This window comes from Mobula hypostoma, chromosome 20, assembly GCF_963921235.1.
Source record: "Mobula hypostoma chromosome 20, sMobHyp1.1, whole genome shotgun sequence".
Classification (NCBI taxonomy): domain Eukaryota; kingdom Metazoa; phylum Chordata; class Chondrichthyes; order Myliobatiformes; family Myliobatidae; genus Mobula; species Mobula hypostoma.
The window spans coordinates 49,275,918-49,303,177 of NC_086116.1; the positions used below are offsets into that span (position 1 = coordinate 49,275,918).

General features: G+C 40.3%; 1 protein-coding gene across 3 annotated transcripts in view; it reads right to left on the reverse strand.

The window, feature by feature from the left end:
• The window catches only part of reln (reelin), a 329,082-nt gene that overhangs the window by 174,592 nt on the left and 127,230 nt on the right, over positions 1-27,260 (reverse strand). Inside the window, exons 9-12 of one of the 3 annotated variants that reach the window (XM_063072853.1) lie at positions 25,412-25,463; positions 16,735-16,831; positions 12,676-12,916; positions 1,851-1,996 (exon numbers count right to left, since the gene is read on the reverse strand). In XM_063072853.1, coding sequence (XP_062928923.1) covers positions 1,851-1,996; positions 12,676-12,916; positions 16,735-16,831; positions 25,412-25,463 — 536 coding nt within the window. Of the gene's footprint in view, positions 1-1,850; positions 1,997-4,458; positions 4,525-4,587; positions 4,655-12,675; positions 12,917-16,734; positions 16,832-25,411; positions 25,464-27,260 lie in introns of those variants that run through there. The other 2 variants (XM_063072851.1, XM_063072852.1) reach the window with 2 other exon arrangements.

Genomic DNA, 27,260 nt, shown 5'->3' on the forward strand with positions numbered 1-27,260 from the left:
GCTTGAAGAACTCAGCAGGTCAGGCAGCATCTATGAAGGGAAATGAACAGTTGCTGTTTCAGACCACGACCTTCCTTCTGCCCTCTTTCTTTCCAGTCCTGATGAAGGGCATCAGCCCAAAACATCAACGATTCATTGCCCTCGATAGACAGCCTGACCTGCTGAGTTCCTTCAGCACTTTTTGCATGTTGCTCCAGTCTTTCTCAAGACCCAATTTATTGATGGCTTCATCAATCAGATGTAGGTAAGTAGGAATGTAAGTTTGCAGTTAGTTAATATCTTTCAGGCACTTTTAGGGCAATGGTGAATATTGAAACACATAGATTTAGAATTAATTAAAGCACTTAAAAATCCATTACACATTTGCCAAGTTATTGTGTTGTTTTAACGTTTACTGGAACTCATCCAATTTTATGAGAAGCTTCTAGAACTTGGCATTATTTATATGCAAACAGTGAAAGTAAATGCACATAATGATGAAGAAAACTCATTCATGGATGCTTACTAATTCTTTGCTGGAAGCAATTATTCTAATCTCTTTAAATCCTGGTTGCTGCAACAATAACTACATACATTTACATAATACCTTTAATGTTGCAAATACCCTGAGTAGTGCCAAGGGCTAGAAGAAGTGAACTGTTTACAAGCAGTAACAGAAGAATTACACAGACACTGTAGTACAGGATAGGGAAAGGCAACAGGACTCCTCTTGGCAGCTCATCTTCAAACACACTTCGATATGCAACCCCTTTTCACTGTGTCAAATGCACCTCTCCACCAACAACCCACCAAACCTATTGTTAAATACTAACACAATTCTCCGCTGAAAATCTCACTTTCAGGAGAGCATCACATTACTCCACAATATAAAAAAAAGTAAGTACCACCATGTGGAGTTATTAAAGACACAGTTGAAGAGAAGGATTACAGGCTTGTTAAAATTGGGATGAAATATAGGGTGGGACAATGTTCCAGATATCCTCTCTGAAGGGCGGTGTTAACTGGAAAGATGAGGAAGGGATGCTCATGTGGTTAGAATGTTCAAACCTGGGTGGACAAGAAAATGGACAGAACTGCAAATGAAGTAGCCACCAATTAATGCTCAATATATGAGTATTCCAGAAAGAGTCTAACCACTTCAGGACAAAGACCATTTGTACATATTGTTAGTTTTCTGTAGTGGAAGAAGCACAATAATGGGAAAATAATGCCAATAATTGAAGCATACTCTCTCATCACCAAACACATTAAAATTCTAAATCCAGTCTTATTCAGGTATTTGCACTTTGCTAAACTAAACAAAGAGAACATTTTTTTTCTTTGAACTCAAACAAGTACATTTCAGCTTGCTATTGAGCTTGATGCAACTATATATTAAAAATTGTGGAGTCACAAAGGGTTAACAGAAAATTAAATTCTCTGAGGAGGACATTAAATGGATATCCCTGAGCTGTCAAATTGAACATGCATCAGCACTGAGGATAAGTTCAGGGAATTGAAGTCCCTCTGCTGTCAAGAGCTTTTTTTTTATATCTAGGTGTACAGGAAACCTTTCAGAACCTCTGTAGCCATGAACTGGGAGATGATTTATTTTTCTAGGGCAATGAAGTAAAAAGCTATGCTTGCTTTTCTTTTAAGTTGCAAGGGTAAGAAATGAGTTAAATGTTATTTCTAGAGTTTGCTTTCCACCCCACTACAAATACTCAATTCTTTCTCTTAGCAAATTTATTTGGCTGGTAGCTGCAGTTTAAATATGTATGTGCAGAGCTAGTGCAGCCCTCTTTTGAATTTCACTTATCCCCATGATAACAGTACACATCTCCAGAATACTAGAAATAACAAGCACTTACCCTGCAGGCTGACTTTCAAACTCTTCTACCCACTGTGTTACAATGCCTTCAGTCCGAAGATCAATGTCCCTGGTTGTTACAAAGTTAAAATCAGTGCCCTCTGTCCCATGAAAATACATGGAGTTTCCATCAGACTGACAGCTATGCTGTGGAGAGAGGGAGAGAGACAGACAGACAGACAGACAGAGGAGAGAGCATTACATTTTCTTTTTCCTACTTTTGTAAACACAATCAATTTGCATTTCAACAAAGAGAATTTTAAAGAGCTATCAATTATTCATTCATTATCGTTTTAAATATTGTTTATTATAATGGAAAATCACAATTAAAACCAACATTATTCTTTAATGTTATAGCGGTAAACAATATTTTCATGAGTGTTTCATAGTCTGATCATTATTCTGGCTCCTTCCTCCTTCCTTTCCAGTCCTGATGAATAGTCTCGGCCCGAAATGTCAAATATTTATTCCTCTCTGTAGCTGCTGACTGACCGCTGAGTTCCTCCAGCATTTTGTGTGTGTTGCTCTGGACTTCAAGAATCTGCAGAATCTCTTGTGTTTATGAAATGAAAATCCTTTGCTTTTATAATCACAATCTTTTTACAATATTTTATATGATTATATTAACCTCGACTTTCTATTCACAACCCTCCTTTTAAATTTCTGTTACCACCCCAATCTACAGCTCAATAGCTTATTCATAGTGGTAAGCTTATTCACGAGTCAGCATTTGTACAGTCTTAACTATGGGCTAATTTAAAGTTACACTTGTCTATTTGATGTTGTACTTTTAAGTCCCTATTTACAAACCTAGAATTTCCTTAGATTTATTTTAAGGTCTTGCTAAGTTTGTACTCTCAAAAAACTCTGTCTTGGAGTTCCTGATGTTTCTATTCACCAAGACACTTAGCATCTTGACATTGAATAGGTAGTTGTCTTCCCTTCGGAAAAGAATGATCTCAGCTGTCTCCTACCAATAAATATGGTCATTTGCTTGCCCATTCTTCTCGCCTGACTGTGCCTACATGAAGCTTCTTACAGCTCCTCATTATTTGCTAAAACTGAATTTTTCATCTCCAACACTTTTCGATTCTCTCCTGCATTCCAAATTTAAATCATACAGCTTGATAGGCAATTAATTCTAGCCTTTGGAGCACCATTTTCAACTCTTTGCCCCGCCAAACAACGTTCATTTGTCTTTTTCTACCTGATCCATGCTGTTCCATTTCCATTGCTATCTAGTAATTAAGCGTAATAATCATTCTGTGAGACATTTTAGTGAAATCTATTTGAAAATCAATCCATGTTCCACTATTTGCAGTCTTTAATCTTCATAATGAATTAGATTCTCATTAAAAACATTTTGCTTTGCAAGACAAGAGTGGTCTCCGACAAATCGTAATTACTAAATGGTCATGTCCAAAATGACAGTCTCCAATAGTTCGACCATATCCATAATGCCTCTGCTTTTTCCTTCAATTGTCTAGAGTTCACACTGCAATCCAGTGACATCCTTTGTGTTTCATTTATTTTCCCCAGTACTTGCAGCAATAATTCTATATATTTCTCAATTGCATTTATATTGACAAGTCATTTATTTTAAAAATATGGTCAAGCAATATTCCGATGCAAGTAGGCCTTTCATCTCTTCAACTGTAAATCTTATTGTGACAAAGTTACTTTGTGCTAGTAATCTGTCACAGCATGAGCTTCATACAGATGTCAAGCAGCAAAAACATAAAGGAAAGGAAAGCTCTGATATAATAATCCAGCTTTGGAAACAGATCATGTGAATCAAAAGCTTCAGAGAGCAACAAGGGAAGGCCTGTCTGAGGAAAGTTGCTAGAACCGTTGATAAACAAAATTGATCATTTTATAAAGCCTGGCTCTTCCAATAAATTTTACAATTTTCAAATCCCACTTATTCCAGAAACATTATTTTTAGCATCTAAAAATATAAACTTATTTATATAGCACTTTTCATAAAAGCGATGTAGTTCAAATCCTTAATGAAATAATAGGAGATTAGCAGAATCACTTTGAAATGTTTTGTTAATGAATGCAGCAATATGATTGCATTCTCTTTATGAAGACAATCAGTATTTAAATGTGTTTTGCTAATTGCTCTTTAGTGGTTGAGAAATTTCAGTCAAATAGTTCCACGTAACTGAAATGGTGTAAGTGTAAAATACAAATTACACAGTACAAGTACAAAGTACATTGATTATCAAAGTATGTATACTGTATCCAACCTTGAGATTTTTCCGTCTTACAAGCAGCCACAAAGCAAAGAAACACAATAGCACTCATTTAAAAAAAACCTACACAACAAAGACCGTCAAACACCCAACATGCGAAAAACAAACAAATGACGCAAATAAAAGTAAACAAGTAACTCGCAGAACTGCAAGGTCCACGAAAGCGAGATCACAGCTATGGAGCCAATTTCACCACTGCAGCCAGTCCAGGCGCCCGGTGGTTGCAGGCTACAGTCACAAGGTCAGTTCAGCAAGCCGAACACTGCCCCGTCCCTCACCCCCCCCCCCCAGCCCCGACCTTTTCAATCTGGCCCAGTGATGAAACTGGCCAAACATTGACTCATCCCTTACTCTCAGGCCTGGGGCCTGCCACATTGAGCTGGCCCCAAGTCCGCTTCAGCAATGGCTGCCGCAGCCATGTAACTTTGAGCCTCCAGTTCACTGAATCTCCCAGAACACCACATAAATACAAGGTCGTACAGTCAGTTCAAAAGCACAGCTCGCAAAGGGAAATTACTGGCTCTTGATTGCAGCGATCATAGTCCAGAAAAAGTGTGGTAAATATAGTAGTTAGTAGTTTTGTTTGTTGCCAGCAAAGCTGTGTCTCACCAGTGCCATCCAAAATAAATCCTGTTCTCTCATTGCACTTTCTCTATAGGTTACATTATTAGCCAAAAGGAGATATACCCCAGTAAATTTTAGACAAGTACAATTTTCAATGTAAAATCACAATGTGCTCCATGTTATTCTGTGGGACCAACAAAAAATGTTTTTAGTACAGCCTCTTCTGAATGCAGCTTCCAAATAATCTATAGATAGTTTTAGTTATAATATTAAAATTTGCTTAATATAATTTTACAGTTAAAATATTTTAACCAGATACTTTAAAGTTGTAATGGTATAAAATCACACTGGTATTAAATAAATAGGCTTCAGTCTCCTAGGTAACCATCTGGAAATGAGCGCAATTCCAAACAGTTCAGACTTTTTTGAGGTGTCTGCAAAAGTTATAGAACTAATAAAACTATAAGATGAAGGAAATTATTTTAAAGCAGACATGGTAACTGACTTTGCAGCCTGACTGTGTAGGAGTTGATGGAAACCACAGGGATCCTTCGCAAGCACATCCGAGAACAGGTTGTACAGCTCTTCAGGGCTGCTGAGCTGGAGTCCAAGATTCTGACATTGTGATTCGTAGAAACATAGAAAACCTACAGCACAATACAGGCCCTTCGGCACACAAAGCCATGCCAAACATATCCTTACCTTAGAACTACTTAGGCTTACCCATAGCTCTCTATTTTTCTAAGCTCCATGTACCTATCCAGGAGTCTCTTAAAAGACCCCATCGTTTCTGCCTCCACCACTGCCGCCGGCAGCCCATTCCATGCAATCACCATTCCCTGCATAAAAAACTTAGGCCCGACATCTCCTCTGTACCTACTTCCAAGCACCTTAGAACTATGCCCTCTCATGCTAGCCATCTCAGCCCTGGGAAAAAGCCTCTGACTATCCACACAATCAATGCCTCTTGTACACCTCCATCGCTTGATAGAGGTGTACATCAATCTTATACACCTCTATCAGGTCACCTCTCATCCTCCATCGCTCCAAGGAGAAAAGGTCAAGTTCACTCAACCTATTCCCATAAGGCATGCTCCCCAATCCAGGCAACATCCTTGTAAATCTCCTCTGCACCCTTTCTATGGTTTCCACATCCTTCCTATAGTGAGGCAACCAGAAATGAGCACAGTACTCCAAGTGGGGTCTGACCAGGGTCCTATATAGCTGCAGCATTACCTCTTGGCTCCTAAGCTCAACCCCACAGTTGATGAAGGCCAATGCACCGTATGCCTTCTTAACCACAGAGTTAACTTGCATAGCAGCTTTTGAGTGTCCTATGGACTCGACTCGGACCTCAAGATCCCTCTGATCCTCCACACTGCCAGGAGTCTTACCATTAATACTATATTCTGCCATCATATTTGACCTACCAAAATGAACCACCTCACACTTAACTGGATTGAACTTCATCTGCCACTTCTCAGCCCAGTTTTGCATCCTATCCATGTCCCGCTGTAACCTCTGACAGCCCTCCACATTATCCACAACACCCCAAACCTTTGTGTTATCAGCAAATTTACTAACCCATCCCTCCACCTCTTCATTCCTCAGGGAGTGGTGAAAGTTACCTGGATACTTTGTTCCAAGAAGTTGGTGGGACGAGCTAGAAAAAGATACCGCCAGAGGTTTTTGCAGACCCAGGTGACCTCTTCAAGTTCGCTTGTGAAACAGCTTCTTCTTCTTTTCTCATGTCCTTCTTTTCTTTTCAAGGTGGCTGGGGTCCTGTTGGAGTCTGTGATCTACAGCTGCAGCTCATACCGTGGTTCTCCATGAGTGTGGGTCCCTGAATCGCTGTGCGTCTTGGTGTTTCAGTATCCTCAGCTGCAGTCTGGAAGATGTGCACCTTCGGGGTGTGGCCCTGTGGATGACCTGCTTCTTCGCTGTTGTCGCCGGTTGAAGCATCACAGGGGACTGAACCTTGAGAGAGCAGGCAGTGTGTGCTGCTGTTGGAGGAAGGCCCTTGTACTCGTGATTCTCTCTCTCTCTTTTGATGGTGAGTGAGAGCCTGTCGATCCTCAAGTTGGAAGACTTGGAGAAGCGAAATGGAAGATTGTAACATCGAAACAGCGAGCTGCTGGTCTCCTGCTCCCATCGTTGCAGGAGAAATTTCTCTCTCCCTCACTAGTGAGTGAGAGAGAGAGCCTGTCTGAGATACTAAAATGTTGGGATGGCTGTAGCTTTTGATGCATTCTAGATCAATGTCTCTTTGGGGGTTTGCTTTCATGGTGGGGGATGGAGGGGCCAGTGCCTTCGCTGGTGCAAGTAGGGGGAGGGGGGGGTCAATGCTTTTCTGTCATTCATTCTTTGGGCTTTTTTCTGTTTTGTGGACGTCTGTGAAGAGTAAGAATTTCAGATTGTATACTGTATACATTCTCTGATATTAAATTCAACCATTAAACATTCCTAGATCACGTACTGAGGTATTGGTTGCCAAGACAGGCAGGAGGGCGTAACTATGAATGACTCAGATATGTGAAATCCATAAGATGGTATTACTTGAGAGGTGACCCTTACACTTGTCCACCAATGTGAATGATAATAGAGACAGTGGAGTAAATGAGAAAACTGAACATAATATCATGGAAAAGAGGGCCAATCAAATGGGGGAGGGGGCAGTGCGAAAAGGAATTTAGTGGTTAAGGGGACAATAGAAATTGTTCTCAGCAGTTGCAAGTGCATGACTTAAAGCTGTATTGTCTACCAAGCACGAGGGTTAAGGACATCTTACCCAGGTCTGGGGAGAGGAACTTGGATTGGGAAGGGAAAGACACAGTTGTTCTAGTCTACGATGGAATGAGTGATAATAAATGAGAGATGATATCAATGAATGACATATGCTTCTTATGAGGCTTGTCAGAGTAGACATAGAATTGAAGTTTCTCCTGGACAGGATGTGTAGATCCACGGTCACAGTCCAACTGTGCACTTCTGTTCTGATTGTGTTTTTGTGTAAAAATTGTGTATCATTTATGTTTTACTACATTTTTCTTGTGAATGCTGCTTAAGTGATGCAAGGTGCCTGTGGTGCTCGTGCAAGCATGAGTTTCATGTACTTGTACATATGACAATAACCCAACTTTGACTTTGAAAGTAAGTGGTCAGTCATTCAGGCAGCGTTGAGAAGAAATTTCATCACTCTGTTAGTTGATATTTTGAATCCTATATCTATGAGAACTTACTTCGATATAAAGGCTCAGCTGTTCTTTATATTCATGACAAAAATGAATAGATTTTAGATATTTATGGAATCAATGAACAGAGGCTTCTGCAGGTAGATGGTGGTGAGGTGAGAGATCAGTAATGATATCACTGTTTGACAGACCATGCAGTTCAGACTCAATGGCTTACCTGTGTTTATGCTTCATATATCCTTACAGATAGGACAAAAGGGTTTCTACTTGTAGACCACAGGCAGTGCAGTCCATATTAAAAACAGGATTCCCAAGGAAATGATCACTAAATTACTATCTGAGCCATATGCAATTTGCCAGCGGCTAAATAAGATCAGAGAGCTGAATGGTTCAAGGACTGCTGTGTGAGAAATTGGGTCCCGTTCATGAGGTACTGGCACCAGTACTGGGGAAAGCAGTTGGCATGGTAGCGTAATGGTTAGCTCAACGCTTTACAGTACAGAGGTCCCGGGTTCAATTCCTGCCACTGCCTGTAAGGCAGTTTGTACGTTCTCCCAATGACTGCATGGGTTTCCTCCAGATGCTCTGGTTTCCTCCCACAGTCCGACGAAACATTTAGTAGATTAATTGGCCATTGTAAATTTAATCTGTGATTAGATTAGGATTAAATCGCAGGATTGATAAATGGCATGGCTACTCCACGCTGTATCTCAATAAAGAAATAAATTATATAACCTTAGCACTAAATTATATTGGAAAACAGTTTTGCACCTCAAATCCTGATAGATCTCTTGAACTCTAACACACAGAGACTCTCTGGCCCAATGTCGCACTTCATGAACTGAACTAAAGCAAATTCAAAATCAGTGTTTTTGATACTAAACCTGCACATTTCAGAGTTTGACCTAAACTGAAAATTTATTTTGTCAGGTTGGGAGTGCCTAATGTTATATTAAAACTGAATCATATAGCAGTAGAAAGCCATCTTAAACTGTTTAACAAAAAATAAACAATTTGCAGATTCAGTCAGTCAATTTCGTACCTTCATGCAGCTGAGTGAAAAATAATTCAGGCTAATATGCTGTGGTGAAGATGGAAGATTTGTATAATTCTTGTGCATGAGCAGAGTGATCCTGCATGAAGTGAGCTGAGAAACTCACAGATAATGTCCAGTTACTCTGGGATGCCAGATTTATTAGAATTAGACATTGCTTTCACTTGTGAAAAGGCTCCTTTCAATCTTTCTCAAAGATCTCTGAATGACTTTGAAGTACATGTCAGGGGTGAAATAAATTCCAATAGACTTAATTTAATGGGGAATGAGCTAATTATATTTAATATGACAGCAAAAGGGAATATATGGTTTAAGTTTTCAGCAGTTCTTTGATGGCTTGGTACTAATCCGCACTGACTTTTAGCAACTACAATAGTTGCAATTTTTGTACGAATATTTGCGTTAAAGTAAAATGACACATTAAGCTTGTGTTCGTCGAAGGATTATTTCGAGTTTAATTCAAGTGCTTACAGGACATTCAGTGTTGGAAGGTTTAGGGATGTCATTAAGGAACCAGAGTATTGACAGGTATACGTTGGGTTTACGTTGATGAGCAGACTCAGTGTCACAGCCATATTGACACAAGAGATACAAGAGCAGAAAGAACTGATGGAATAAACAGACCTGGAAGTTTATAGATAAATGGCAGCAAATGAAGGTTAGACTTGGCATATCCCACAACAGTGGAAAGGAAAAAAGATATTCCATCCACCTTAAAATGTTTCACAAAGAAAGGCTCAAACCCAGAACGTGCAGAAACTTAGTCAAAACGCTGATCCTCGTTATAAGAATTCCAAATGGAACAGATTGAGCAAATCCTAAAATGGCACGTCATGAATTTACTAAAAGAGCTGTGGATGGTCAACTGATTATTTTCAAGACTGAAACAAGCAGTTGTTTTTACCCAAGAGATTCTGCAGATGCTGGTCATCCAGAACAACACACACAAACTGCTGGAGGAACTCAGCAGGTCAGGCAGTGAATGGGAGTGAATAAACAGCCAATGCTTTGAGCCAAGATGAAGAAACTTTGCCCAAAATGTTGACTGATTATTCATTTTCATAGATGCTGCCCGAATTCCTCCAGCAGTTTGTGCGAGTCGTTTTTACCCATAATGGTTCCCATATCATCTTCCTCCTTATTACTCAGATTCCAGTACAGGTAGCCTTTGTGTTTCTACTTCACACTCCTCTAGCAGTCTGCACTTTCATCCTTCCCTCCCCCGACTTGACTCCTTTATGCAGTTACCTGTTTGTTCCACACTTGAAATAACAAATATACGAGACTGCAAATGAAGCATAAAGCTACTGGATAAACTCAGAGGGTCAGGCAGCATCTCGGCAGAGGCATGGACAACTTCCAGTCAATCAGAACTGAATGGGAGGGGAACGATGGAAGGGGAAAAGGGGAGAGGTGGCCCTGGACCCAGTGGGAGATCGGTGGACTGAGGAGAGGTGAAGAATAACAGGCAGATTGAGCCAGTTAGGAAGAGGACGAGTGGAACTGGGAGATAGAGGTGGGTGCATGACAGACTGACACTTGGAGCGCACAGTTGTAAGCCATTTTAATGCCCCTTTTCATTTCCACCTGTCCACTCTCCCAAAGCGAAGCCAAACATAAACTAGAAGAATAGCAGCTCATATTCAGCCTGATTAGTCCACAGCTCACTGGTATGAACAATGGAATCCCCAGTTTCAGGTAACCTGCTCCCCTCCTGTCCCTTTGTCTTTGTGACCCACCCACAATCCTACCCTCCTCCTACCACGACCAACCATTATCCTACCTACTCCATCTGCCCATCACCCACACACTCATCCTGTTGGGTTCCCTGTTCCCTCCCCCAATGTGCCTATCTGCCCAGCTTCCCTCCCATATTTGGCTCCCTCCTTTTACCCATCTGTCTCTATCTACTAATCGACCCATTCTCACCTGGCAACACACATAAAAGTTGCTGGTGAATGCAGCAGGCCAGGCAGCATCTCCCTCTTCCTAGAGATGCTGCCTGGCCTGCTGCGATCACCAGCTGCTTCTATGCGTGTTGCTTGAAATTCCAGCATCTGCAAATTTCCTTGTGTTTGCCATTCTCACCTGGATTCACTTATTGCTTGCAGCCTTTACCTCTTTATACTGACTATCTTCTCTTATCCTTTCAAAATTAATAGAACATGGGAATTATCCAAATGTCTTTTTTAATAAGACATTTCCAGCCACTTGGGGTGATGCAGTGCTAAGTTACACAAAATAAACCTTCAAATCTCTGGAGCTCTTCTGAAGCATTAACAAACCTAATTAACTACAGCTGAAGTTTTACTTTTATTCCCTGATCAGTTACAAACTCACGTCCTGGAAATTATCCAATTTCTCAGCCTCGCGGCTCACTGACACAGGCTCAATAAACCAATTGTTTGGAATCAAATGACCTTGCCAGGTGTCTCAGGGCTGGGTGTGTCTGTACCTGCACCACCCCTCACTCCTAGCACTCCTTCTCTGCCATCTGCCCCACCCCTCCCACCCTCACCATTCCGACATCCTTTGCTCCCACCAGATTTACAAACTCGCCCTCCACTCCACATTGACAAATACAGAAATGGGCAAAAGTATTAGCACCTTAGCGTGCTCTCTCTCGCTATCTCTCTCTCTCTACCTCTCTCTGTCTAAGACTTTTGCATTGTACTGTATATCTCATTCAGAATTGGAAGACAGGAAAACATCTGTACATTGTAACAGTGAAACCTCAATTCAAGCAACAAACATGAGACCAATGTTGTAATGATTGACCATGAGAAACAGTTAAGATGAGAGCTTTAATTGACTTCCCCAATACTATAATCCTTCTCTCTCTCTTTCCCAAGGTGTGGAAACGTCTCATCTCAGTTCAAAATAACCAACTCATTATCCTTAGATAATATCCATTGGTTTGGGGGGATAAACAATTTCTAAGCATTTACTCAGTCAAGCATTCCAATTTATTGACCATACCACGGAACTCCAGAGGATAAATAGGCCTATTATACTGTATTGCTTAAGCAAAAGAATGCCAATATTGTCAACAGAAATAATTAAAATAGACAAGGAAATTTAAGGCTAGCTTCCAAAACAAGCAGACTGCTCAGATAAACTAAAGCAATTCCCATTTCAAGGTTGTCCCACCAGAGGCAAATCCAAATGACCTCACCTTCATGTCCTAGAAATGTTTTCTGTCACTTTTATTATCTCATGGTTAGATGCACATCAAATACTAATAAAATAAATTCTTGACTTCCTCCCTAAGGCTTCGCTGTTGTGCTGATATTTTCCGACAGCTGGCCCTCACACTTTGCTATGATTACTGCTGTTGGCTTGCACGCATTGGGTTTGGACAATGGCAGATTGCAAATGGCTGGTGACAGATGGAGAGGAATCTGCCCTCAACACCTTCATTTCAGAACAAGTGAACACCATAAATTTCTGAAATTACGAAGATGTCAATTCAAGACAAGCAGACAGAAGGACATATTTGAGAGCCAGATGGACTAGCACATTACTGCAATATAAATTCCATACTAAACTGTACTAAATGTCATTTGTAAACAGGTTTAAATTAATGCATTCTTCCAACAGGGGCACCTTTTAATGGCAATCATATTTTAACACATTGATCATTGGAGATGAGTTCTCTACAGAATTATGAAGTTTATTAAATTAAAATTGAGATAGTGCAAAGAGGCAGAAGGTACAAAACAACAAATGATGAAGATAAGGGGATTATTGAGAGCAAACCTTCACTGTAGCTCCAGGGAAGAAAAGCCAATTGCCCGTGTCGACTGGATCCAGGTTATCTTCCAAGAGCGTCTGCTTGTGGGCAGCATTGATGATCAGAATGTTATCCAGAGCCCAGCAGGCTTCATATACCTGATTTGCTTGGAGAGATTCCTGCGCCCATTTAAAGTTGATATTTTCGCCTTTGGCATCTTGGGGAAGATAGATAATGTGGATAACGGTGTTGGTGTTGGACGGAGCTCTGTAATGTAGAGATTAAACGCATAGGTTATTTATCTCTTGATGTTCTCTATATCTTTTACCTTGTAGCTTTCTTGCTCTTATATATCCTCAGAAATGCCTCAGAGCAACATAACCACCCATGCTACCTGGTAACTTGTTCCTCAAGGAAGCCTGCTCAAACTTTCTCAGAAAAGTACTTTGTAAATCATAAACTCCAAGGAAATCAATAGCAGGTGATGCCATGCTCCTAAACTTAAAAAAGTCGTGATCATTAACAATGGAGAAAAGAATGAAATATTCTGGTTAAAGCTTTCTAAAATGTCTAGAAATTTTCAGAAAACGAATGTTAAAACATTTTGAAAGACTATAAAGCACCTACAACGTGTTTGAATTTATTGAGTTAAATATACATCAATTACCAAAGATATCCCTCTCCCTTTTACAGCTGTTCCTCTCCACTGGAATGAATAGAGTTACTGTACTGTACCTGTACCAGTCCAAACTTGTCACAGATTAAGTAGACAGCCGGGAAATCACTGAACTTCAAGGAGTCCAACATCAGGGTGCATTGTACTTAATAGCAGCAATCACTGCTCAAAAGTCCTGAGCTTATTCCTCAGGTACAAACATTGATGTTCACAGCTCTGTGAGGAATTCTTCCAGTTCATTTGAGGCCATTATCTTCTCATCGCTTAACTTTTTCAATGAATTTAGAGTTCACAAGGTGAAATCATGCAAATGGGTTGATGCAAATTTTCTTTTCATTATTTTCATCTTTAATTGGTGTATGTAACTTAATGTCCAACTCTTCTTCCAGGCCATATGGCAAGGGTATATTACCAGAAACTTACCCCACTCAGATACAGCTCTTTCTCATCCAAAGCCTTTCAAAATACCCTAAAACCTTCAAAAAACCGAGATTGAAGGTATATTGAGATTTGCTGCGCCCGCTGATACTTCCAGTGAAGGCCTGAACTGTCGTTGTTGGCTTTGGTAGGTTGGCAGGTGTGATTTGGAGAGCTGGTATGGTTGGAAGCGAGTGTTGATATCAGAAACCAGCAGCTGTTCCACTGAACAAAGCTAAAAGTTCAATGCCATGACAGACAAGTGAAGGCACAGAAATTACTGGCCAGTTTACACCACTCAGTTACTTATCCTGCTGAAAGAGAACCTCACCCATCGTCACCACTTGTACCTGCATGTTTCAATTTGTATCTTAGCTTCAATGCAGAAAATTGCCACTAACTAGTGGGGTAATTTTATTTTATTGATATAGCGCTTATCAATGCGGTGCCAAATGCTCCAGTTTAGAAATAGAAGAATTTAAACCACTCAGTCTGGTTCTTGTAATTTTTGTAAAACGTCTTTTCTTACATTTTTTCCTGCTTCTTTTTGTCACTTCATTGACAAAACTTATTTCTCTCTCCGTATTGCTTTTGAGCCTAATCCCAAATGTATTTAATGAGAGAGATGGTCTGGTAAGTTCACTGTGCTTGATCATACTCAATTCAGCCCACTGGTCAGTGGGCATTCTGTCTTTTATTTAAACCCTTACTCTGTGTTGGTAAACCCTGTGTGGGTCCGATGCTCTTGGGATCCTGGTGTTGAGATGTGTAGTGTATCGCTGCCCTAAAAGCAACCAGACCTCAGCTCAGACCCCACCTAAAACCTCTTGGCAGGCGGGAAAGGGGTGGGGGGTGGGCAGAGCCTAGCCTCTTGTTAAGGTCTGTACAGTTCAAGCAGCAATTTTAAATGTCCCCAACTAAATAATTAAAATAAAAAAGGAGTAAGCCATTTTTCCAGCTCTCCCATTCAATATGGTTCATCCTGTATCTCAAAATCATATTCAAAGGTTCATTTATTATCAAAGTATACAACTCTGAAATTCTTCAATTCTCCAGTTAACCATAAAACCAAGAAAGAAAAGAATGGCAGTTTGATCATCAACCCCAAATCCCACCTCCCCACAAAAAAAAAGAAAAATGGAACAGGAACATCAACACTGCCAAATTCACTCTCCCGCACAAACACTGATCAAAGTGGGTCAGGCACATTGACCCCCAAATCTCATGTCCTGTACAACAAAAAACAAACAAAACAGATCATGCACATTGTCCCCCAAATCCCTCCTCCCACACAAATGAGCAAAACAGACCCGGCACATCAACCCCAAAATCCCTCTTCCTGCACAAAAAAGTGAACAAAATAGATCAGGCACGTCAACCCCCAAATCTATCTTCCTGCACAAAATAATGAACAAAACGGATCAGGTATATCGACCGCCAAATCCCCCTCCCCGCACAAAAAAAAGGGAAGTTTGGGTGAGAAAACACAGAATATAGAAACTATAAGACTGAAAAATAAGAGTCTATAGTCCACAGTCCGCATCCAAAACGTAAACAAAAAGACTGAGCACAATCTTCCCATACCCCTTAATGCATTTTTTGTCGAGAAATTTACTTAGCCCCTTCCTATTGCCTTCTGTGGTGGTGAATTCCACAGGTTCACTATCACATGAGTGGAGTCATTTCTCATCTCAGTCTTCAAAGTTTTACACTATAATCTGAGTCTGTGACCCCCTTCTAGACCCTCACAGCTGGAGAACCCACCCTCTCGCTTGTTAGACCCAGCCAGAGTTTTGAAAGTTGCAATACAATCCCCTTTTATTCTTTTAAACTCAAGACTCTAGTAACTACAGACATAGTTGAATTAATTTCTCATCCTATGACAAGTCCCACCATCTCAGGAATCAGTTGGTGAACTTTTGTTGCACTTCCTCTATTACCAGTAAATTATTTCGCAAAGAAAACCAAGTGGCACCCACCAAGACAGAATAATTGTTGTGAAACATCTTTGCCCTTGTATTCAAAATCTCATTCACTTAAGATCAATGTATTATTAGCCTTGTTAATGATCTACTGCTCCCACAAGCTTGCTTTCACTGTCTGGATCTTAATCTCCATGTCAGGACTCCCAATGTAAAGAAATGGGGATCCACATCCTGCATCAGGTTCGACCGGATTCAATGCAAAGAGGTGGATCTCTCATTGTTCAGGTTCTGTCACTGGAATACAGAGATGGGGTGGAGTGACAGTCACATTGGCTGCATAAGCCAAGGGTACAGTTACCTGTGAGCAGCTAAACGGCACTGGTTCCATTCACGGCTACCAGCCAGGCCAGAGCCAGCTTGGTTCCAGTTTGTTTAAAGGTTACAGTGGAACCAGTGAATGAAAGCAAAATTAAACTTGTTTATTTCAGCGACAGGATAAGTTCAGTGAAATTACATCACGTAGACTTAACAAAAGGGACTGTGTATTTGAGGATACCTATAAGCCTTAAAATTCTGTGCGTTCAGTTGATCAATGTGGCCCTGCACCCAGAACAAATAAGAGAAAACAAATAGGTTCATCTGACAAGTCTCTTAGCAGCTGCTTCAATGACAACACTGAAGGACTGGTAAAGGCCTCCTATGTACTGCATGCATGTGAACAGAAGGGACTAAGAAGATAAAAAAAACATAATTGGTGAGGAATGACTCTTTAACCCAGAAAATGCCACTATACTTTCCGAAGTAGTACGTCTTCAGCCTGGTGACTGTGCCATTAAAAGGTGTTCAATTTAGTAAATATTATGTCATGACTGTAGGGGAATGAAAATGAGCAAATTATTTCATTAAATAAGCCCATCTAAATTAAGAACCATTTCTGCTTGTAGTAGGTTTTCCCCAATTCTTTAAAATTGGTCATAGAGGGAGACCTGTCAATCATCACTCAGCCTGATCCTGCTGTTGAAAGAATCTGTCACTTATTCTAACTATCAACTTCCGGTTGCACAAACCTGATCCTTTCCAAAACAATCCAATCGCTCGAGGAGTTCTTGGAATAGAAGACAGCGATACTGGGATCAGTGTAGCTATAGCGACAAGTGCCAGACCCTGTAAGCCAGATCAGGGGAGAAAACAAATAGCATCAGGAAACGATCACTTGTCGGCATCAGCAAGCACAGCAGAGTGACCTTCTGCCGCCCCTCTGTTGGTCTTTAGATGTTGGTGCTTTTGATTTATGATGAAATTATTGACTGATTTGTAGTTAAATGTAAATACTGAATTTTGCATCATTCATGACAGATGTGATGTATTGATAATAAATCACAACCCTGGAAATCATCTGTCACATTCTCCCAGAGGGAAGGCTGAATAAATTGGGAAAAAAAATTAGGAGCTGGTAATGCAAGTAGTTTCTCTTGCTTCAATTGCCATTTTAACAGCTCGGATGCATACTTCCTTTGGTACTTTTTGAAGATTAATAAGTATATCAGTCAGGATAGAATTCTGATTTTCACTTCAGAAAAACCATAAACATGCATCTCCTGCTGTCTCCAATTTAAAACCTGGTCCACACCAGCAATCACATTTTACTATGCCATTCAGCACAGCTGCAAAAATACATTGTGCTATGAACAATAACAGCTTTCAACCATAAATTAACCGGGAGCATTGACTAAACAACGCAAGGGCGTCCTTGTACTCACTGTAGTTGACTGTTCAATGGAGTTATGACAAAAGTGCCGTAGATTTTGAGTTAAGACACTTTGATCTGGTCTTGGTGAATGATGGAGTCTTGTACTGCAATCACATTCAGCTTTCTATAAATCTTTTCTACTTCAAACTTAATAGAATTTTATTTCTCCTTGAGATCCTTGCATGCATTCAAATGAACAAGTCAACCTGAGGTCTTAATTGTTTCTCTTCCGCTGAGCTTTTCCAGCATTTTATAAGCATAACATTCCACCTCCTGCTCTCCAATGTCTATCTCCGCCTTATGTGTTCTCAAGACAAGGCCTTCTTCTCCGGAGCTTCTGGTATGTTGTCTGTTTTCCAGAAACGTGGCTTCTTTTCTGCTGTGCGGCATGGAGACCTCACTTTCTATCCTCCATTTCCCCATGTCTGTTCTCACCACCCACCCCCTCTCCATTCAGAACAGCACCTTTCACCCCCCCAGCCTTGCCATCTGGCATACTTAATGTGATTCCACCACCAGTCAAGCCTTCTCCCCTCCCTCCCTCAAGAGGAACCACTCTCTTCACTTTCCCCTATAACGGTAGGAAGTGCAACATATGTTCCTTCATGTCCTGTCCTCCACCTTCCATGGAACTAACCAGTACTTCCAGGTGAGGTAGAGATTCAGCTGTACCTATTATAACCTGGCTTGCTGCATTTGTAATGTGGCTTCTTTTACATCAGTTAAATCAATGCAAATTAGGCTCAGTTCTGCGGAGTTTCTGTGCTCTTTGTGCAATGACTATCTTGAGCTCTGTCTGTAATATCATTTTAACCCTACATTGACCAGTCTGTCTGTTACAGGATAAACACAAATTGGAAGAACATCACATATTATACTTGGGAGCTTACAACACCACAGGATGCATATTGAATTTTTCAGTTTCAGATAACCCTTATCCCTGGTGTTCTCCCCCAACACACCCTCTTGTCCACCTAATTTTCTTCTCCCTTTGTTCATCTTTCCCATCTCATCCTCCTACCACCAGATTCTATCTGTCCAATACGAGGGGTGATTGATATGTTCGTGGCCTGAGGTAGAAGGAGTCAATTTTAGAAAACCTAGCACATTTATTTTTCAACATAGTCCCCTCCTACATTTACACACTTAGTCCAGCGGTCGTGGAGAATACGGATCCCTTCTTTGTAGAAGTCGGCGTCTTGGACCTCCAGAAAGTGGTCCACAGCAGGGGTGATTGATAAGTTCGTGGCCTAAGGTAGAAGGAGATGAGTTATTAACTTTCTGCACAATCACTCAAAGAGTTGAACTGCACGTGCATGTAACGAGAGCTGTATAACTCTTCTCCTTCTACCTTAGGCCACAAAGTTATCAATCACCCCTGCTGTGGACCACTTCCTGGAGGTCCAAGACACCGACTTCTACAAAGAAGGGATCCGTATTCTCCACGATCGCTGGACTAAGTGTGTAAATGTAGGAGGGGACTATGTTGAAAAATAAATGTGCTAGGTTTTCTAAAATTGACTCCTTCTACCTTAAGCCACAAACTTATCAATCACCCCTCGCATCTCCTCCCTATATAGTTCCCCCTGTAACTTCCCATTCCTCCACCACCCCACCCTTATATTGCTATAAACCAGCAATCTTTCCTCTTCGCTCTCACTGCTGATGTAGGGTATCAACATGAAATATTGATTTACACCTTTTGCCTCCATAGATGCAGCTTGATCCGCTGAGGGCTTTTAGTGTCCTGATTTACAGTATTCTAAAAACTCATTGCATTATCTTCCAGTGTGAAGTGCAGTTCAGCTCAGGAGAGTTAAAACGATGCATCATTCTTCCACCTGCTCTTGGTTAATTCACCTCTATTGAACACATTCCTTCTGCACAATGCTCTATTAAGCTGCCTGGTTAGAAATTGATTTTGTCTAGTGACAGAAAGCAGCTCATAAATATGAACATGGACGCTACTCAGCCACTGTGATCCACTCAAAATACTTCATTCAGCAGTGTGTAGGGCTTTCCTAACAGCAATCTCCTTACAAACAATATAGGATTGGTGCTTGTTCTTGAAGTTGCACCAGACTCCAAATGTCAGAAGATAATTTCCTTAGGGCTTTCAGGCACCTGATATTCTTGCCGCCTGATATGCTATCTTGATCTATTGACTGGCTGTAATTCCTATTACTATTAGGTGATGGTGGCCTGAAGCTATAATTAAGTACAAATTAATCACAATTTTCTGACAGGACTGATTTCTGCATTAATTATCTCACTTTACATTGCAGATACAGGTTCTTTATTTAGAACTTTCTTTTAAATTAATGATGTAAAAAAGACTCCTTTGATAAATCACCTTGCTCTTTTTTTGAGAGTCTCCAAAAAAAAAAATCAAATGTTTCAGTAGTGGTATAATTTTCTATACCCATTTCCTAAAGCTTAAAGCAAGATTGAAAATCCAGTAATGATATGTGTTGGTATTTTGTCATTTCACTTTCTTCTTACTCACAGCTCTGCTCTGCGCAGATAGTTGAGAAGTCAATTCAGTTTGTATTTTCTCAGGTATTTGAACATGGGTAGATTGCTGCACTGCATAAGAGGCTGATAAGGAGCTGAAGATATGATCCACATTCACAAGAACCTTCTTTATGATCACAGGCTAAAATCGAGTGAAATGGAACTCTGTTTCCTCAGTTAAATGATACATGATACAATAGGTGAAAAAGGATCCTTAATTTAACAGGGGAACCAGAAACAAAGTACTTTAATTCATATTCATGACTTCTTGATTTCAGTGCCTTTGGGGACCTATGAGTGATGGCCATATTAAAACGCAAAGGGAATAGTGGTTAAGCCTCCTAAACCTCTCCTGCTTAGATTCTGGTAGCAGATTGAAGGAGACGCAAATTACTTGACAACTCTCTCAAACAAAACAAAACAATAAATAACAGGATGAACATTGATCATTGTCAATGAAAAAATGTTGAGCAATAAATTTTAAAACAGCAAATTAAAGAAAAATATGACAAGTTAACAACTTGTCCGACACAGGATTAAAATGTACAGTATTTGGCAGTTTGCTTGGGCCATACGCTAAATAAGCACTCCATTATGCACAGAAAAAAGAAATTTTTCCCATGATTTGGCTTGATATGTATCACTTACAGGTTACCAATCACCTTCCCCACTGAAGTAAATACTAAATAAAATGGGCAGGAGTTAAGACCCAAAAAGAAGATTTGGTAATGAAAAGGTTAACTATATTATTAAAGAAATCTTGTATGTTGAATTTCCATGAACGTTTTACAAGAGGAGACAAAAAGAACATTTCAAATAACTGCATTTGAAGTCGTAGCTCACTAGAAATTGGAAATGTTGAACGGAACAGGTCCAAATGTCATCTAATTTGTAAACAAAACTAATTATTTCATTTAAAAACGCAAACACGAGGAAATCTGCAGAGGCTGGAATTTCAAGCAACACATATCAAAGTTGCTAGTGAACGCAGAAGGCCAGGCAGCATCTCTAGGAAGAGGTACAGTCGACGTTTCGGGCTGAGTCCTGACGAAGGGTCTCGGCCCGAAACATCGACTGTACCCCTTCCTAGAGATGCTGCCTGGCCTGCTGCGTTCACCAGCAACTTTTAAATTATTTTATTATTTGTTCCTCAGAAACAAATGAAACAAAATTAAGTATAATTCTATTTAACTTGGTCTATAATAGTCTGCATTATTAAGGGAAAGTTTACAATTTGGAATGCCACATTTGAAGATACTACATAAAAAGAGCGACATAATCAAGAGCCGAAAAACTATATTTCTATGTCCATAAGCATCTATTTTTGACGAAAGGTATCCATGTGCAATGCTCATATTTAATTTACTAATCATCTGGAATTTTTACTGGCAAAAATATTAATTTGTGCATTAGCATTGATGGTCTAACTTACAGAACCACATCCCATATAGATGAATGTGAATGAAAGATTATTTTATTTTTACATAAACCTGTTTTGCTATGCATTCTTGAAAAAAAAACTGTAAATAAGTGACTGCTGCTAATTTATTCATGGCCACAATTCTTCAACTAAGTATCAATGGAAATGAAACAATAATAAAGTAAATGAAATGAGGAACAATATGCCTCTTTATTATAATTGATGGTGCCCTAAATTTTCAAATAGCTTCCAGCAATAACCCAGCAAAACTCATTGGGAAATGGGAGAAACCTATTTGGACTAAATTTCTACCAACCACCAGCTGCCAGTCAGCCTGACAGGGGCAGTGGACTCCCTTATGGCACACAGTGACAACCTGCTACTGTTCATCAAGCTGGACATGGCATCAGTCTCCCGGGTTCCTCCTCTCCTCCACCCACTAACAACAGGTTTCAGTTGTTTCGCTTTCTCTTTTGTCCAGACAATGCATTTCTCTAGCAGGGGTTCCCAACCTGGGGTCCATGAACCCCTTGCTTAATGGCATTGGTCCATGGCATAAAAAAGGTTGGAAACCCCTGAAAGGAGACACACAAGAACAGAGAGAGTAAAAAATGAAAATTGGGGATGGGCTTTAAGAGGAAATTATTATTATTATTATTATTATTATATTATTATCGGGATTCCTCTCATATTACAGCTTTACTTTCTCTTCACCAATGTTTGAAGTTGGATCCCAAATCATTACCCCTCGGACAAGTGCAGAATTTGGTGATGAAAGTGACAAGTGGGTTTCTGTTGCTGCTGTTAGTGGACCGATGCTGGAGAGAGATGCAAATAACTCACTCCCTATTTTATGGAGTGTTATTATCTCTGACTATTTATAAATGCCATCACATTTCTTGTATAGTAATTGATATTCTGGAAGATCAATTTTGGTTATAGTATATTAAAAAGAAATAAAGGTACACTGGCAGAATTTTCTACCAGACGTCTTGTCTGATGGATACCAGAAAAAGCTCCTAAAAATCTGAAGTGGTATCCTATGAGTGGGTCAATGTTTATAGGAGGCTAACACAGCTCTGTGAATTCCTCACACAAAATAGAGACAAAGTACCTCAACTCCAAGCATCCTTCTGGCACTTGCTTTGAGATCTTACAAAGTGCCATGTGAAATATCGTGGAGGGAAAGTCTTAAATTCCTGCTTCAAAACTATACACAATATTCCAAGTGTAGTCTCACCAATGACTTGTATAACTGCAATACAATGTCTCTACTCTGAAACTCAGAGCCTCGACTGATAAAGATAACATGCAAGAGGGGAAGGGGAAGGTCCAACACAGACAGCATCTCATAATTCCACCTTGGAGGTCTACAAATCAATGATATAATTACTAAATTTTCCAATCTTTGTGAGCCTGGACCCCTTCTGTTCCATTCTCACTCTCTCTCTCCTTCCAATCCATCTCCAGTCTTCCCATTTTTTTCTCCTTTTCCCCATGTCATCCCTCTTCCCCCACCCCCAATCATTGGCTTTGTCTGTTTCTCCTTCCTGCATGTTACCTTCATGAGTTGAGGACGAGTTTCAGAGTAGGGACATAATGTTGCAGTTGGTGAGATCATACTTGAGGTATTGTGTATAGCTTTGGTCACTCTGTTATAGAAAAGACATTGTCAAGCCGGAGAAAGCGCAGAAGAGATTTACAATGATGAGCTCAGACTAGAGGGTCTGAATTATAGGTAGAGATTCGTTATGTTGGATTGTTATTCCTTGCAGCATGGGAGAATGAGAGGTGACCTCAAAAGTTTATAAAACCATGAGGGTGTGGATAAGATGGATAGTCAGTCTTTCTCCGGGGATGGGAGTCCAAAACCGGTGGGATCGGATATAAAATAAGAGAGGAGAGATTTAAAAGATCTTATTTTCACAGAGGACACCGAGTACCTGCAATGTGCCGCCAGACGAAGTGGCCAAGGTGGGTACAATGACAACATTTAAGAGGCATTTGGATAGGTACATGCGGGTCGGGTCATCAGTCCTGGTTGACAGCTCATCTAGGAAAAGGAAAACTCTGATCTCAGACTTCTGCTGCCTTACAGCTATATCCACTCATGGAGATGGCTTCGGGAGTAAATCCTGAGGAAAAACACTGGAGCTGGAATCCCTACGTTGACTTCAACACTGACTGGCAACTTCTGCTGGTGCCAAACTGTATCAGTCTCTGCTATTCCTTTGGATTCGTCAGTTGCACAGAGAGGGGAAGCCTGCTTTGTGGGCAACAGCTTGCTCTCCATATTGTCAAGTTGTGATAACAACTTGATGCTTAATGTCACCAAAACCAAGGAGATGATCGTGGATTTCAGATGGTCTCAGCCTGAGCACACACCCCTCAGCATCAGCGGCTCCACAGTGGAGAGAGTGGAAAACACCAAGCTCCTTGGGGTGCAGATCTCGGACAATCTCACCTGGTCCAGAAACACCACTGGGATTGTGGAATGGGCCCAGCAGAGATTGCACTTTCTGAGGAAGCTTAAACAAGCATCACTCCCCACTAACATCTTGACTACATTCTACAGAGGCGTGGTTGAGAGTGTGCTGACCTTTTGCATCACAACCTGGTACTCCTGCTGCAAGGACTTGCAGAGGGTGGTTAGGGGAGCAGAGAAGGTTATTGGGGTCTCCCTACCTTCTGTCCAAGACCTCTTTCAGAGTCGATGCCTCCAGAAGACACAGTACATCATTAAAGACCCCTCACACCATCTCCATGAACTGTTTGTTCTTCTGCCATCAGGCAAACGTTACAGGAGCATCAAAACTAAAACCACAAGGCTACTAAACAGCTTCCTCCCACAGGCAGTCAGACTACTAAATAGCTGCTCCACCTGACTCTGCTTTGGACACTTTTAACTTGCACTGGACACTTATAACTTGATTTAACTGACATGTGGATGTTGTGTTTTTCTATTTATTATGTTTATTATTTAGTGTTGCGTTTGTTATGTTATGATTGCAATACTCCCAGGAAATGCTGTCTCATTCTGCCCTGCAGAGCTGATGTATGATTAGAATGACAATAAAGTTTTTTGAATCTTTGAATCTTTGAGTCATGCCCTGGCTTGTGTATCAACTGATGATGCTGCACCAACAACATAGACAGCTGGCACACAACATCCATGGTTGACCCCAACCAATGGAGGCCTCATGCAGGGGAAGAGCTTGGAGGGTTATGAGCCAAAAGTGGGCAACTGGGACTAGGGAGGATGCTGTAGCTAGCATGACCATTTGGGCTGAAGGACCTGTTTCTGTGACTCCTGGTTCTATCCTCCTACTACCCACCACTTTACCAACTGTATCTATGCTCCCATCTGGTTTCACCTTTTCCTTCAACTCTCCCCTAATGGTTTCCATGATCATATTTTTAATCAGGTTCTAGCACTAGTAAACCTTGTGTCCCCACTTATCACCCTCCAGCAGTTATCTCCACCTTCACTCTCCTCCTTACCATCTATCTCTCTCTGCCATTCTTTTCCCTTTTGTCTGCTTACACCTATCACCTGCCTTCCTCTATTGCCCATCACGACCTCTCCCCCTCCCACTACATCTACCAGTTGTCCACCAATCACTTAGTAGCACCTGTCTCATCCCTCCCCCTCTCCTCTTCATACTGACCATCTCCCTTCTATCTTCCCCGTCCCAATGAAGGTGCTCATCCTGAAATGTTGACTGTCCATTTCCCTCCATAGATGCTGCCTGGCCTGCTGATTTACTCTAGCAGCTTATGTGTTATTCCATATTTCCAGCACTTGCAATCTTTATTGTGTTTCCAGTTATAAGATAAGTAATGGAACAATTTCATTGAATTATAACATTTTCCCTTAAATACTTCCCAAATATAAATTTATGGGCAACATATAGAATATAGTCAAATATTCATTTAATTAATGTGTGAAGTCTTGAGCTTAGGTCCCTGCTTTTCCCGAAGAGTTCAAAATACTTCCACTTTATTGGTACTTCAATGCCAATTGGGCTATTTTACGGAAGAAGCAACTTCCATCACTCACCAATGGAGAACTGCAGAACAGATGCTGTAGTTGTATTGAGCATAACAGTGGTCTGGAGAAAGAAACAAGAGAATTACCAAAGTACATATCCTGTCCTTAACTGCAGAAGATAATAGAATTTAAATGGTCTTTACTTGCTGCCTCTATAAAGTTCAGTAAATGCAGTTCAGCTTTCAGTGAAGAAATTTGTTTCCTAGTGGTGCGAACAGACAGACTAATTGAAGAAGTCCTTATTAATGCATTAGAATTTAAATTCAGACTATCAAACCAAGGTTGGAAATCAAATTTTAATTAAAAAGTGAGAGGAATGTATGAAAAGGATTTAGATCCTAATGTTTGCTCTTTCTTTCAGTCTCCATATTTAGACCCAATCTGAAATTCCCATTACTCTCAACATTCACTGAATCTGGAACTGATCCAATGTTCTTTCTAATTAGTTTACTGCACAATATCCTTAAACTTATCTTTTCCCCAGAATGCCATAAACCTATGTTGAAATTTCTTTCTATTGTAAATCAGGAAACAGTTCTCATTTTAAATGTTTTTTTTACAGTCACCTAATTTACTTTGTTAGGAAATCCTTATTAATGTTGGTCAAAATTAACACAAAAATAGTTTTGATATCCAGAGAACAAACCAGATATTAGTAAACGTTAAAGCAATAACCTAACATTCACTACACATCTAATACTTGTTGCAAGCAAGGAATGTGCAAACTGACAAATGAGATCGGGTGTTAATAGTCAATTAGGAATTTAATCAGTGTGCCTGCACTGTTTTGCATCCATCAATCCCACAGGTCTGGCAATTGGTTCATTTATCATTTGAAATGACTGCTATTCAGAAGATAAATTGAAAGAATTCACAAGACTGTTTGCGGGTAAATGTTTATGACTGATGAATAATCAATATTTCATATACTGTATGTTGTGTTGCATTGGGTGTAGTTTATGAACTGAGAAAGCTTTCTTACGTGTAATTTTGTTCTATGTGGAACTGCATTGCATCTATTCAAATCCATCTTATGTGAAGCAATTATTAGCTGCTAGAGGAAAGAGATCCAATTGGAGCAAATTGAAAACTCAAGCCTTTGACGATCCTTTAAACCTTGCACACAGCTGGCTCATAGTTCTGCACTATAAGCTCTGAGTCTTAACAAGGCTCAATATTTAGTGGGAGTAAGCAGGTAAAGAGTGCAAATTGAAGAATTCTTTACGAGCATCCTACATTGGTTTTGTTAAGAACATTGTTCCAACATGACTGAATATTGCAAACTTTTCAAGACACGATAATTTAGCAACTTTTGTCCAATTTATTTTATAAACACTTTCATTTGTTTCCTCTTTCTTCATCTCCACTCCTGAAGAAGTCGAGGATGTATTCTCCTTCAGGGCAGTTCCTGAATTCCTAACTCAAATTCTGAATGTGGTTTCTATTTCTTGAAATAGAGGCTCAGTTATGGTCAGGAAGGCTCCTATATTACTGCAGGACAGGATATTCAGGTGTCTCTACAGTAGATCAACCATCCCAAGAAGATGACTGATTATTCTGCTGGGAGCAAACTACTCAAGATTTCTTTCTAAACTAAAAAAAAGTTGCTTTTTGATCTGGAATAGTTTCAGCCATGAGGGACCTGAAATATGAGGTTCCTTTTGTTTTGGTTTCTCTCATTGCTTCAAAGCCAGAGATGGGTTATTGACAATGTTTCATGATACACAGTCATCCAATTTCCAGCAGACTCCTGCTTTGGTGACAGAAGAGATAGGATACCGGGAAACCATCCCATTTTATGGAACTGACACCCCCATTATTGACTTCCATGAGCAGCTCAAGGTCAGGAAATGGATTT